This window comes from Macaca thibetana, chromosome 5 (assembly GCF_024542745.1).
Source record: "Macaca thibetana thibetana isolate TM-01 chromosome 5, ASM2454274v1, whole genome shotgun sequence".
Lineage (NCBI taxonomy): Eukaryota > Metazoa > Chordata > Mammalia > Primates > Cercopithecidae > Macaca > Macaca thibetana.
In genome coordinates this window covers 108,724,900-108,740,083 of record NC_065582.1, presented here as the reverse complement: position 1 = coordinate 108,740,083, position 15,184 = coordinate 108,724,900, and the positions used below count along the sequence as shown (strand labels likewise).

Genomic DNA, 15,184 nt, shown 5'->3' with positions numbered 1-15,184 from the left:
GAGACAAAGTATAGAGAAAGGAAAGTGGGCCCAGGGGACCGGTGCTCAGCATACAGAGGACCCACTCCGGCACCGGTCTCTGAGTTCCCTCAGTATTTATTGATAATTATCTTTACCGTCTTTTAGAAAAAGGGGAAGTAGTAGGACAATAGGGTCATAGTAGGGAGAAGGTCAGCAGAAAGACATATGAATAAAGATCTCTGACATGAATAAGTTTAAGGAAAAGTGCTGTGCCTTTTTTTTTTTTTTTTTTTTTTTTGAGACAGAGTCTGGCTTAGTCGCCCAGGCTGGAGTGCAATGGCGCGATCTCGGCTCACTGCAAGCTCCGCCTCCCGGGTTCACGCCATTCTCCTGCCTCAGCCTCCCGAGTAGCTGGGACTACAGGCGCCCGCCGCCTCGCCCGGCTAATTTTTTGCATTTTTAGTAGAGACGGGGTTTCACCGTGTTAGCCAGGATGGTCTCGATCTCCTGACCTCGTGATCCATCCGCCTCGGCCTCCCAAAGTGCTGGGATTACAGGCGTGAGCCACCGCGCCCGGCAGTGCTGTGCCTTGATGTGCACATGCAAGCATCTCCATAAACCTTTTCAGTGCATAAAGAGCAGCATTGCCGCTAGCACGTCCCACCTCCAGCCCTAAGGCAGTTTTCTCCTATCTCAGTAAATGGAACACACAATCGGGTTTTACACCAAGACGTTCCATTACCCAGAGACGGGCAGGAGACAGATGCCTTTCTCTATCTCAACTGCCAAGAGGCCTTCTTTCCTCTTTTACTAATCCTCCTCAGCACAGACCCTTCACCCTTCAGGGGCGTCGGGCTGGGGGACGATCAGGTCTTTCCCTTCCCACGAGGCCATATTTTAGACTATCACATGGGGAGAAACCTTGGACAATACCTAGCTTCCCTAGGCAGAGGTCCCTGCAGCTTTCCACAGTGTTTGTGTCCTTGGGTACTTGAGATTAAGAGAATGGTGATGACTTTTAACAAACATACTGCCTTCAGGCACTTGTGTAACAAAGCACATCCTGCACAGCTCCAAATCTGTTAAACCTTGAGTCACCACAGCACATGTCTCCTGCAAGGACAGGGTTGGGGGTAGGGTTACAGATTAACAGCATCTCAATGGTAGAAGAATTTTTCTTATTACAGAACCAAATGGAGTCTCTTATGTCTACTCCTTTCTACATAGACACAGTAACAGTCTGATCTCTCTTTCTTTTCCCCCCACACACGCCACCATACCTGGCTAATTTTTGTAGTTTTAGTAGAGACAGGGTTTCACTATCTTGGCCAGGCTGGTCTCGAACTCCTGACCTCAGGTATCTGCCCGCCTTGGCCTCCCAAAGTGCTGGGATTACAAGCATGAGCCACCGCACCTAGCCTCAAATGTCTTTACCTTAAAATAATCTTCATACCAACTTGGGTTCTGAGTTAGGTTCTCACATAATCACACCTGCCTCATATGGTGGTTGGGAAAATGAGGAACAATATATTAGATACCCAACCTAAGCTTCACAAGTAATATGTTTAAATGTTTGTTGCGTTCCACTTTTTTTCTTCCTTTAAAATCTGTCTCTTCTTTTTTTTCAACTTTTCTTATATTGAATGCATCTTAAGCTGCTTTCTTGAAATGAACTACATGGAGCATTCATCCTCTATGCATGCGTAACCTTGCCCATTTTTGTTCATAGAATTGAAAAACTAAAAATATTCTCAGAATTTAAGTTTTGTTGGAAGCCTGTTAGAAAGTTTGCTCTCCCCTGAATACCTAAGTAGGAAGCTAGACAATATATGTGAAGAATAATTCCTCTAAAACTTGAAGTTTGAGGGTAGCCTTTGTTGGGCTCAGAAAATGATACCCCAACGTATGGCACTTTGGCATGCTGAGTACTTTGAACTGAAGGACATTGGAAGGACTTCAGAAGTAAAGTCTCTTTCTGACCTTCTGCCCTTCTTTCTCTTGCTTCCCTTTCTCCCCAAGGCAGGCTGTAGTAACCGAACCCTCTCCCTCAAAGATAGTCTTAAAACCTAGATGCGGGGCATGGTGGCTCACGCCTGTAATCCCAGCACTTTGGGAGGCTGAGGTGGGTGGATCGTTTGAGGTCAGGAGTTTGAGACCAGCCTGATCAACATGGTTGAAACCCAGTCTCTACTAAACATTCAAAAAAATTAGCCAGGTGTGGTGGCACATGCCTGTAGTCCCAGCTACTTGGGAAGCTGAGGCAGGAGAATCGCTCGAACCCAGGAGGCAGAGATTGCAGTGAGCCGAGATCGCGCCACTGTACTCCAGCTTAGGTGACAGAGCGAGACTTTTCTCAAAAAAAAAAAAAAAAAAATCTAGAAATATAGAAATATTAATCTAACCTTTACATGTAAGCGCTGGCTGTAAAGAAATTGCTCTTACTTACCTTGTCTGAAAGTACAACATAAGACTCATTCCAGAAAGGGTCCTGCCCTATACATGGGAGGAAGAAATGCCACGCAGAGAAGCCAGGAATTTAAAAGGACAGGCCTTGCTGGATTTTCCCACTCAGTTTATTACTCATTCCCTTTTTGTCTAATCACATTTCTACACAGCTGTCCACTCTATTGAATCTAAGCATTAAAATAGACGCTTTTCCCTTGGGTCTTTGGGTCTTCATTCTGAAGCCTCCCATGTTTCATAAAACTTTGATTAAATTAATTTGTCATGCTTTTCTGTTGTTAAACTGTCTTTTGTTTATAAGAGTGTTGGCTGTGAGCCTTATGATGGGGAGGAAAGTTATCACAGCCTTTCGGCACCTACACCTTTAACATACAGTGAGTTTTTATTTTACCTGAGACACCATATACATGGTTATAATTTTTAAAATGTTTATACCATATTTGATGCTCTTTTGAAATTAAGATGCTTTTAGATGTATTGGTGTTTGTGTGTTCAAATTGAAATAGTGTCATAGGCTCAACAGTGACTATCCATGCTCTATAAGATCCTAACCACATATATTCTTATTCTGCTTTTTGTTCAGATACTGAAAGAAAATGCCAAATAGAAAGGGGAGTCGGAAGTCTCTATTAAGCATCATTGAATAAGTATGACAGAATAAGGATTCTGCCAGAGGAGCAGAACCAGGAGTTAGATCAGGGATTCATTATGAGAAATTGGTTTACACAGTTGTGGGGGCTGGCTAAGCAAGTCTAAAGTCCATAGGGATCAGTTAGGAAGGGGTGATCACAAGCAGGCTGGAATCCTGTGGCCATGAGACTGTCCCAGGTGAAATCAGATTGGAGGGAAGGGAGATTAATTGCAGACCCAGCTGCTGTTTGGATCTCTTCTTCAGAGAAGGCCTAAAACCTCTTCTAAAGGCCTTCCAAGTAAATTCAGCCAACCCTGGATAATCTCACTTTTGATTAAGTAAATCAGCTGATTAGGGACTATAGGGTTTGATTGAATAACTGCTTGAAGAAGGCGTGTGTGCTGCTAAGCAGCAGCCTCCCTTCTGTTCCTCAGCTCTCAAGAGAATATCCCTTGTCTCCTTCCCTAACGGGAAACATACTAGAGAGGGAATTCTGGGGGCAGTAGTTCAATCAAACCAAGTTGACACATCAAAAGTCATCACAGATGATAAAATATGTCTGGTAAAACATGGATATTGCTTTAAATGGCTGTTAATTCTTTCTTTTATGAAGAAGATTTCTTGAATTTTGATAGCACTATTTTGCCTAATTTAAGAGAGAAGAATAAAATCTGGCCAACATTCAGAAACTTGATAATCATAAACACGTGAACACTTTTTTAGGATATGTGCTTACTAAATGTTTGACGTTTCTTATAACTGCATTCTGTTTTGCCTTAGGGTACTTTTTGACATCACACAAGAAGATGTTTTGTTTCTGGCTTCACCTCTGACCTTTGATCCTTCTGTTGTGGAAATATTTCTTGCTCTATCAAGTGGTGCCTCTCTGCTTATTATACCAACTTCCATCAAGTTGCTCCCATCAAAATTAGCCAGTGTTCTCTTTTCCCATCATAGAGTGACTGTTTTGCAGGTACATTTTAGTAGCAGTGAATGTTTTGTTTATCATTTTTCAATATTTCAAGTGTTTTAAAGAATATTTTGTATTCCTGTAGTTCTTTACAATGGATTAATATAATCTGGTTAGGTTATCAAGGGTTATCTCCTCATGATGTGACTTTTTTTTGTTTATTTGAAAATGAAAAAAGATAAGTGAATTCTGCCTAGAAAATTACTTTATTATGTATTTTGTGCATACTATAATAACCAGAGGACCTTGACTTTGACTCAGATTTGTTGGATTTGAGAAGGATAGGCTGCCTCTTCTGTCTTAAAATCTATGTATGTTGTGTTTCTCATGAAAAACTAGTATAAGTACATTAAATTATAATCGAGTTAGGAATATAGATTTTCTTATTTTTATATCAGTATACTTTACATTAACCTACAGAAACAAGTGTTTTCGAAATTTGGCCCTTTAAAATGTTATTTAAATGTGTATCTGACTGGTGATTAGGTCATGCAGATACACAAGTATATGACTGGTACACAAGCCTTAAGTTACTACAGTGTAAGTAGCTAAAGGTACTAGAGAATTAGCAATATTATATGCATATCATAATATGTAAATATCTTTGTTAAGTGTTTAACTGCCGTGAGCCTTAGGTTTTATCTATAAATGGAAATAATACCCATCTCAAATAGAATTAAATGAGACAGTGTAGCATAGTTCCTGTGTGTGTGAGTCCATTCAGGCTGCTGTAACAAAATACCATAAACTGAGTAGATTATAAACAACAGACATTTATTTCTTACAGTTCTGGAGGTGGGAAGTCCAAGATTAAGTCATCAGGAGATTTGATCTCTCACGAGGGGCCCACTCACTGATTCATTAGACTACAGTCTTTTCACTGGGTCTTCACATGATGGAAAGGGTTTTATAAGGGCACTAATCTCATTCATGAGGTCTCTGCCTACATGACCTAATCACTTCATAAAGGCCCTACCTCCTAATACCATTGCCCTGAATTTTAGAATTCCTTCCTTCCCTCCCTTCCTCCCTCCCTCCCTCCCTCCCTCCCTTCCTTCCTTCCTTCCTTCCTTCCTTCCTTCCTTCCTTCCTCCCTCCCTCCCTGCCTCCCTCCCTCCCTGCCTCCCTCCCTCCCTGCCTCCCTCCCTCCCTTCTTTGTCTCTTTCTCTCTCTGTTTCTTTCAACAGAGTCTTGCTGTGTTGCCCAGACTGGAGTGAAGTGGCGTGATCTTGGCTCACTCTACCTCCTGAGTTCAGGCGATTCTTGTGCCTCAGTCTCCCCGAGTAGCTGGGATTACAGGCGACCGCCACCACGCCAGGCTAATTTTTGTATTTTTGGTAGAGACAGGGTTTCACCATGTTGGCCACACTGATCTCACTACTGGCCTCAAGTGATCCTTCTGCCTCTGCCTCCAAAGTTCTGGGATTACAGGCGTGAGCCACCGCACCTGGCCTGAGAGTTAGGATTTCAACATACGAATTTGAGGGGGAGACACAAACATTCAGAATATGGTGTGTTATATTCATGTACCTATGTGCATATGTGCATCTTAATTATTAGTTTCCATTGTCTTTTTTTTTTTTTTAATTGAGACAGAGTCTCACTCTTGTCGCCCAGCCTGGAGTATACTGGTGCGACCTCAGCTCACTGCAATCTCTGTCTCCCAGGCTCAAGAGATTCTCATGCCTTGGCCTCCCGAGTAGCTGGGATTACAGGCATGTACCACCATGCCCAGCTAATTTTTGTATTTGTAATAGAGACAGCATTTTGCGATGATGGCCAGGCTGGTCTTGAACTCCTGGCCTCCTGGCCTCAAACTCCTTAATCTGCCCGCCTTGGACTCCCAAAGTCCTGGGATTACAGATGTGAGCCACCACGTCCAGCTTCCACTTTCTATTTTGATAAACTAAACAGATTCTGTCTGTTTGAAGGGGCTCACTTAATTCGTAATAGTCACTAATGCCCATGACCAGCTGCAGCATCTGTGGAAATGATGATCTTGAAGTAGGCCAGTAGGGAGGCCTACAGTTCCTTAGCCTGAGAGGGCAACAGCTCTTCTAGCCTGAGATTGCAGTGGTGGTGGGATAAGCATGTTCCTGGCTGAGGTTATGCTACTTGGAGCTACTCAGGAGGCTGAGGCAGGAGAATCGCTTGGACCCGGGTGGTCGAGATTGCAGTTAGCCAAGATAGTGCCACTGCACTCCAGCCTGGGAGACAGAGTAAGACTCCGTCTCAAAAATAAATAAATAAATAAATAAATAAATAAATAAATAAATAAATAAAAGAACATAAGGCAGGGCACAGTGGTTCACGCCTATAATCCCAGCAATCTAGGAGGCCCAGGTGGGAGTATCATCTGAAGTCAGGAGTTTGAGACAAGCCTGTCCAACATGGTGAAACCCCGTCTTTACTAAAAAAATACAAAAAAATTCGCCACGCATGGTGGCGGGTGGCTATAATCCCAGCTACTCAGGAGGCTGAGGCAGGAGAATCACTTGAACCCGGGAGGCTGGAGGTGGATGTTGTGGTGAGCTGAGATTGCGCCACTGCACTTCAGCCTGGGCAACAAGAGCGAAACTCCATCTCACAAAAAATAAAAAGAAGAACATATATTTTTTAATAAACAACTAAGCAGCAACATCAGTGGCCACATATATGAGGGGAGACAGACTTCATGGATTTAGTCCAGGCAGGTTACTAGCAAAGAAATGTACTAGCAAAGAAAACAAAAACAAAAACAAAAACAAAACCAAGCAACAATGACAATTTTATAAGGATAAGATTGTCAGTACATCAGTAAATACATTGTTATATCAATAAGATGTAACAATTATACATGTATATCCACCTAAAACTAGCTTCCAAATACATGAAACAAAAATGGATAAAATTGAAAACATAAATAGACAACTCAATGGTTGGAGATTTTAACACCCCACTTTCAATAATTGATTGAAAAACTAGACAGAAATCAGCTAGTATCAAAGACTTGAACAGCATTATCAACTAAATGCCATATATAGAGCACTCTATCCAATGATTGCAGAATTCTTTTTAAGCACATTTCATAGGATAAGTCATATGCTAAGCCACAAAACAAGTCTCAGTAAATTTAAAGGTGACCATTTGGGATTTATCCCAGGAATGCATGTTTGGTTTAACATCCAAAAATCTATTGATGATATACACTACGTAAAGAATAACGAACAAAAAGCACATACCTATCTTAATAGATGCAGAGAAAGGATTTGACAAAATCTAACACCCATTTATAATTTTTTAAAAAGCTCCTAACAAACTAGAAATAGAAGGGAACTTTCCCAATATGAAGAAGGGCACCTACAATAGAACTACAGGTGATATGACACCATACTTGATAAAAGACTGAATGCTTTGACCCTAAGATTGGGAACAAGGCAAGCAAGTTTGCCTTTGCCACTTCAACATTCTGGTGGTTCTTGCCAGTACAATAAGGCAAGAAGGAAAAAAATTAAAGGTACTTAACGTTGGACAGGAGGAAGTACAACTCTCTCTATATGCAGTTGGTGTGATCCTGTATATAGAAAATCTTGTAGGAGGGTGGGGGTGGTGAGGAGGACTGCTAGAAATAATAAAGTTTAGTCAGGTTGGGGGATCGAAGATCAATATACAAAAATCAATTGTATTTCTGTATATATATTTGTACATATATATTTATATGTATATGTATTAAAGAAAAATCTAAAAATGAAATTAATATTAAACTAGCATCAAAAACAATAAAGTAGGAATAAAGCTAAAGAGCAAGATTAGTACACTGAAAACTATAAAACATTGTTGATAGAAATTAGAGACCTAAATAATATTTTGTCTTTATAGATTAGAAGTTTTAATATTGTTGAGATTGCATTTCTTCCCAAATTGATCTGTAAATTAACCACACTTTCTAGCAAAATCCAATAGGCTTTTTTGTTAGAAATGAGTAAGTTGATCCTGAATTTTATATGGAACAGTGAAACCCAGTCCTGATCCGTACTATAGAATACTACTTAGCAATAAAAAGGAATAAAACTGTTGATACACTCAGCAGCAGAGATGAATTGTATCTATTATGTTGAGTGAAAGAAGCCAGGCCAAAACAGGCTACGTATTTTATGATTCCATTTATATAAATGGAATATATAATTTCTATTCATAATTTTATATATAATTTATATTAATGGAATTATACAAGATTATTCTGATCTATAGTGACAGAAAATAGATCAGTGGTTGTCTGGATAAGGGATCCAGTTGGAGAGGAGACTTATAGTGGTACACAGGTAATTTTGGGAGTGATGAATATTGCTGTCATCTGAATGTTTGTGTCTCTCCAGAATTCATATGTTGAAATCTAATCCCCAATCTGTTGTTAAGATGTGGGGCCTTCAGGAGATGACTATGTCACGAGGGTGGGAACCTCATGAATGAGATTAGTGCTCTTATAAAAGATGCCTGAGGTTGCTTGTTGGTTCCTTCTACCATGCGAGAACACAAGAAGGTACCATCTGTGAAGTAGAGTATTCACCAGACAGTAAGTCTGCCCATACCTTGATCTTGGACTTCCCTATCTTCAGAACTGTGAGCGCTACATTTCTTACCTAGTATACAGTATTTTTGTTATAGTAATCTGAATCAACTAAGACAGTTATGTTCATTATTTTGATTGTGGTGATGGTTTTGCTAGTATATATGTCTATCAAAATATATTAAATTGTATACTTAAAATAGTTTATTATATGTCAGTTATACCTCAATAAAGCTTTTGTTATCAATCTTTATTCATTATTGTTTTACTTAGGCACATTTTTAAAGGAAAATTTGTATTAATTATTTTTATGTACAGAAAACTCAGCAGTGTACATTTAACCCAGTTTAGTGGCAAGTTCTTTAGCGTTTGCCTTTTCGAGCTTGGCGATGTGAGCCACAGACTTGGGAGCCAGGACATTGCCACACCACTGACGGTGGATCTCATTGTGTCTGTCGTTGTAATTGGTCCTGATAGCTTCCACTAGTTTAGCCAAAACGCCTTTGTCTTCCAAGTTAACCTGTGTGAAGGCGACAGTGGTACAGGTCTTCCTGTGGACTAGACATCCCAGTCTTGCCTTCCCCTTGATAATGCACTAAGGGACCCCCATTTTATGACACAGGGCCGGCAAGAAGACAGCTAACTCGATGGGATCCACGTCGTGTGCAGTCACCACCCGCTGAACTTTCTTATTCTCCACCAAGGTGGTGACGGTGTTAACTCCTGCTGGAAGGACAGGTGGTCTCTTAGTGGGGACGTCCGCTTTGCCAGCAGCTTTCTTCTTGGCCCAGGCCAACAGCCTCTGCTTCTTTTCTTGCTTTGTCTCTGGTCTGTACTTGTGGGCCAGTTTAAGCAGCTGAGAGGCTGTTTGGTGGTCCAGGGCCTGGGTGAACTGGTTAATCACAGGTGGCACTTTCAGCTGCTTATAGAGGATGGCTGTCTGCCGCTGCAACCTGATAGAGCAGGGCCATTTCACAAAGCGGGTGAGGTCTCTTTTGGGCTGGATGTCCTGTCCAGTGCCGAAATTCTTAGGCCTTTTCTCAAACGGGATTCACCACTTTCTTGGCCTCCTCCTTCTTCACGACAGCAGGGGCCGGAGCCACCTTCTTTACCTTGGCCTTCTTTTCTTTCGGCATCTTGGATGGCGGGAGGAGAGAGCTACTTCGGCACGTTTTTAAACCCTTTTGTATACTTTTTATACAGAGCAAGAAAGGAAAGGTAAATTGATTTTATAGTTTTTGTCCTTTTTATCCTTAAACCTTTTTGTATGAACTGTATGATGAAATATAAATAATATTTTTGCTTGAGTTTTTTTCTAAAGCATAAGTGATATCCACATTAGGAAGATAATGTTGGGCCAGTTGGCTCTCACGCCTGTAATCCTAGTGCTTTGGGAGGCCAAGGTGGGAGGATTGCTTGAGCCCAGGAGTCCAAGACCAGCTTAGGCAACACAGGCTCTATTTGTACAAAAAATTTTAAAAATCACCTAGTTGTGGTATGTGCCTGTAGTCCCAGCTGTTCAGGAGGCTGAGGTGGGATGATGACTTGGGCCTGGGAGGTTGAGGCTGCAGTGAGCTGTGATCATGCTACTGCACTCCAGCCTGGTCAACAGAGTGAGACCCTGTCTCAAACAAACAAACAAACAAAAACAAAAACAAGAAGATAATGTTGCACCAGTAGTTTTCCAAATGGGATTTCCCATTTGATAAACACAGCCTTAATTTCCATGTGGGCTCTAAATGTTAACTTTGAAATAATAACTACAGTGCTTACCTTTCTAAAGAAGTGAAGGGAAATAAATAAATTATTTTTAATGTATCTACAGGCAACACCAACATTCCTTAGAAGATTTGGATCTAAGCTTATCAAGTCAAATGTTTTGTCAGCCACTACTTCTCTTCGAGTATTAGCCCTTGGTGGTGAAGTGTTTCCATCATTGACAGTTCTCAGAAGCTGGAGAGGAGAAGGCAATAAAACACAAATATTTAATGTTTATGGTATCACAGAGGTATCAAGTTGGGCAACCATTTATAGGATTCCAGAGAAGATTCTTAACTCTACTTTAAAGTAAGGGTCTTCATTATACTATGTATTTCTAGGATCTTAACACTGATAGTGTTTTTGGTTTTGATAGGCACTGGGGTAATAATTTTAGAAATATGATTGTATCTGATATTTTAAGTCGGGAATCCAGAACCTTCCTTACTATGGCTGGTGCCAAGATACTGCTACAAATTTTTGTACTAAATAGTAATGAATAACATATATGATTACCTCTCCACCTAACCTTTTCCTCTTGTCAGTCTTTGAATTATAGCATAACAAACTTTTTTTTCTTTATTTGGTACAGTATGATTTAAATATATTGGAAAATATTCTATTCAAATGAAAAATTTTAAATCTGTTCTGGGTCTTATTTTCATAGATGTGAATTGCCTGTACAACTGGGATTTCCACTTCTTGGAACAGTAGTTGAAGTCAGAGATACTAATGGCTTCACAATTCAGGAAGGCAGTGGCCAAGTATTTTTAGGTTGTTTTATATTTGTTGATTGAGAATTTTTTTTTCAAGAAGAATGATCTGATGTGTTAATTTTATTCCTTTCCTCTTTTTCTTTTGTCTATCTCATGCTTTTCAGTGATAATTTTTAATCTCATTCATATAGTCATGAAATACCAAATGTTACAATAATTATTTCAGATAATAATACCTAATACATTAATAAAAGTAATTTAGAAACTGTAACTTGGACCTTCATATTTATATTTATAGCCAAAATTATATTTAATCAGTAGTCTAAGAATTTTTAAATCTATAAATTTTAAGAAATAAATTTCATTTTATCTCTTTGCTTATTTACTGAACTTATTGTGTCTAGTTTTATCAGATAACATTTTAAAATGAGCCCCTCTTTTAGTATTTAAATTTTGAAACTTAGTCACCAAACTTTTGGAGATGTTGTTGATTTTACGGTTTTTAATATATTTCTCTTGAATTTTTATGACATTGGTGTTTATATCTTGGGAAGGTGGCAGAAACAGAGTGTGTTTTCTTGATGATGAAGTGACAGTACCACTTGGCACAATGCGAGCTACAGGAGACTTTGTGACTGTGAAAGATGGAGAGATTTTTTTTTTGGGACGAAAAGACAGTCAGATCAAACGTCATGGCAAACGTCTTAACATTGAACTTGTGCAACAGGTAGAACTATTTAAATATTGACTATCTATTAATATATGTAAGTATTAGAAGCAGCCACCACCAATTTTCTGTGCTGGGGTCTCTATTATTTACACCTGACATTTTTGTGTTAGTGATGAATTACAATAAAAGATATGAATAATTCAGGGTGCCCCTTATCCCCAGCATGAAGAGATGGTTATTCTTTAAATAAGTGACAAACTGGATTTTAATATTTGTGAAATTAAACTGGCTTCTTTTGCTTTAGGACCTATTATTTTGAAAAATATTATGAACCCTATGTGCAAGTAATAGTAACAGTAGCAAAGCAATTTTTTAAAAAATCTCCAGTATATTCCAAAATTTAATTCAGCTGTTTTGATTTCAGACATTAAAAAGTAAGCTTTTAGGAAGCTTGTTTGTAAATATCCTCATTGGCAAATTGGGATAATCTCTCTTATAGGTTGCTGAAGAGCTTCAGCAAGTGGAGTCTTGTGCAGTTACATGGTATAATCAGGAAAAATTAATTCTCTTCATGGTGTCTAAAGATGCTTCAGTAAAAGAATACATCTTTAAAGAACTGCACAAATATCTTCCAAGTCATGCAATCCCGGATGAGCTTGTATTGATTGATTCTCTACCATTTACATCCCACGGTAAAGTAATTTAGTGCCAAATATAATTTAGTAATTCAGTGCCAAATAATACTAATTGTATTCATAACTAGCTTAATGATCACATAAATCTTTATTATTTTTGTAAATGGTACTAGCATTTATTGTGATAGACCCTCTTTTGAACACTTTGTATAATTAATTCATTTTATCTTCAGAAAATCCTGTGGATAGGTGGTATTATTCTTATTTACAGATGAGGAAAATAAGGCTTAAAGAGGTTAAGTAATTCAGTGGGGCATAGTGGTGAGCGCCTGTAGTTTCAGCCATTCAGGGAAGCTAAAGTGGAGGATGACTTGAGGCCAGGAGTTTGAGGGTACAGTATGCTATGTTTGTGCCTGTAAATAACTACTGTACTCCAGACTTGGCAACATCTAAAAAAGAGGTTAAGTAATTTTCCAAAAATCATTTTGCTAGTTAGTGGTTATATTAGTATAGTAGTCAAGGTTCTCCAGAAACAGAACCAATATATAGATACATAAAAGATTTATTGTCAGGAATTGGCCTGTGCATTTATGGAAGCTAAGAGGTCTAATCTCCCTTTGGCAAACTGGAGACTCAGGAAAGTCAGTGCTGTATTCAGTCTGTGTCCTAAGGCCTGAGAATCAGGGAAGCTGATGATGTAAATCCCTGTTTGAGGACAGGAGGAAATGAGATGTCCTAGCTTAAGCAGTGACACAAAGAGGGTGCATGCCAGGTGCGGTGACTCACGCCTGTAATCCCAGCACTTTGGGATGCCAAGGCAGATGGATCGCTTGAGGTTGGGAGTTTGAGACCAGCCTGGCCAAAATGGTGAAACCCTGTCTCTACTAAAAATACAAAAAACATTAGCCGAGTGCAGTGGTGCACGCCTGTAGTCCCAGCAACTTGGGAGGCTGAGGTGGGAGGATCGCTTGAACCCAGGAGAAGGAGGTTACAGTAAGCCACGGTTGCACCACTGCACTCCAGCCTGGGCAACAGAGTGAGACTCCATCTCAAAAAAGAGAAAGAAAAAGGGTGCAAATTCTTCCTTTCTCTGCCTTTTTTTCTATTTTGGCCCTCAACAGTTTGGATGATGCCCAATCTACTTTTCTGAGTCCTTAATTAGATTCATATACTAATCTCATCCAGAAGCACCCTCACAGACCCAGTCAGAAAAATGTTTAATCTGGGCACCCTGTGGCCCACCCACATTGACACATACAATTAACTTATCACAGTGATAGAATTGATATTCTGTCTAGGACTGTTTTTATTTTAATTTTATTTTTATTATTGTTTGTTTTGTCTGTCTAGCACTGTTTGACTTCAAAATATATCATCTTAATCACCATATTATATTGCCTTCCCAATTTCATTTTTATTTAACATATACTTCAAAATGCAGTAATTGCTCAGTTAATGGAACCTATTTCTTTAAATCTTGAAATTGAGATAAATTGGATAAATATTAGCTCCTTTTTTTCTTTTTCTTTCTTTTTTTTTTTTTTTTTGGAGACAGGGTCTCACTTCTTCAACCAAGCTGGAATGCAGTGGGCAATCAGGGCTGACTGCTGCAGTCTCAACTTCCTGGGTTCAAGTGATCCTCCCATCTAAGCCTCCTGAGTAACTAGAACTACAGGCCAATTTTTAATTTTTTTTGTAGAGACAGGGTCTTGCTGTGTTGCCCAGGCTAGTCTTGAACACCTAGCCTCAAGCAATCCTCTCACCTCAGCCTCCCAAAGTGTTGGGGTTACAGGAGTGAGCCACTATGCCTGGCCTGTTTCTCATCTATTTCTCTCTACATTCTTGGTAGCATCAGACAACTTTTTAGAGTTCATTGTTGACAACAAACTCTTTATACAATTTCTGTGTTGTACAAAAAAAAATGTGTATGGCTAATGAATATATAAAGGCTTTGAGTGAAATTTTAAAATGTTTTAAAACATTTGTTATTTCTCTTTTATATTAAGGCAAAATTGATGTTTCTGAGTTAAACAAGATATATTTAAACTACATAAACTTGAAGTCTGAGAATAAACTCAGTGGGAAAGAGGACCTTTGGGAAAAATTACAGTATTTGTGGAAGGTATAATTTTTAAGTTACAAAATTATTATTATAAGGAGGTCATTTTATATCTTTAGGGAATGCTATCATCCTAACAAGTTGGATACAATTTTCTGAGAATGTTATTGCTACCCAGATGTTAGGTATTATGGCTTCATTTATCCAATTTGTGTTAAAATGAAGGTTAGGTTCTCTACTGTAAGACTAGATTAAGTTCCCCACAAAGAAATTTATTGAAAGTGAAGTAGTAATAAAAGGCACAAGTAGACAAAACCTGTTTTGACATAACTTTTCTCTAAGATGATCGGTGGAATGTAGTAACACTCTTGTCAGAGCTGAGAAAGTAGCCAAATCTTGCTATAGCACAATGTGTTGTCTGTTAGGCTTAGGGCTTACATCATTATTCCAAAAGAACTTTCAGTAACACTATGTATTTCTACTTGAGAGAATTTTTAAAATATATCTCAATAAATTAATAATTTTTCTTAAATAAAATATAGATTTTTCGCTTCTAAAGGGTTCTGAAAAGAGGATGTAATTGTGTAGCCTTGTCTAAAAATAGAGGGTATCTAAGATAAAAGTCTTATCTACTTCATTTTTAGATTCTTGGAAAGTAATTTTGATTTATATGAAGCAACCAAAGACAGATTATTCCCGTATTACAGAAATACTGGCTATTGGTATCTTGTGGGCTTTATAATTCATAAATCAGATGTTTTTGTCCCAATTTTAT

The 15,184-nt window shown here is 38.9% G+C and overlaps 1 protein-coding gene across 8 annotated transcripts in view; it reads left to right on the top strand.

The window, feature by feature from the left end:
• The window catches only part of AASDH (aminoadipate-semialdehyde dehydrogenase), a 41,262-nt gene that overhangs the window by 13,141 nt on the left and 12,937 nt on the right, over positions 1-15,184 (top strand). For 7 of the 8 annotated variants that reach the window (XM_050791877.1, XM_050791872.1, XM_050791873.1 and 4 more), the window contains 6 exons: positions 3,836-4,028; positions 10,397-10,638; positions 10,997-11,103; positions 11,600-11,772; positions 12,215-12,407; positions 14,357-14,472. In XM_050791877.1, coding sequence (XP_050647834.1) covers positions 3,836-4,028; positions 10,397-10,638; positions 10,997-11,103; positions 11,600-11,772; positions 12,215-12,407; positions 14,357-14,472 — 1,024 coding nt within the window. Of the gene's footprint in view, positions 1-3,835; positions 4,029-10,396; positions 10,639-10,996; positions 11,104-11,599; positions 11,773-12,214; positions 12,408-14,356; positions 14,473-15,184 lie in introns of those variants that run through there. The other variant, XM_050791880.1, reaches the window with a different exon arrangement.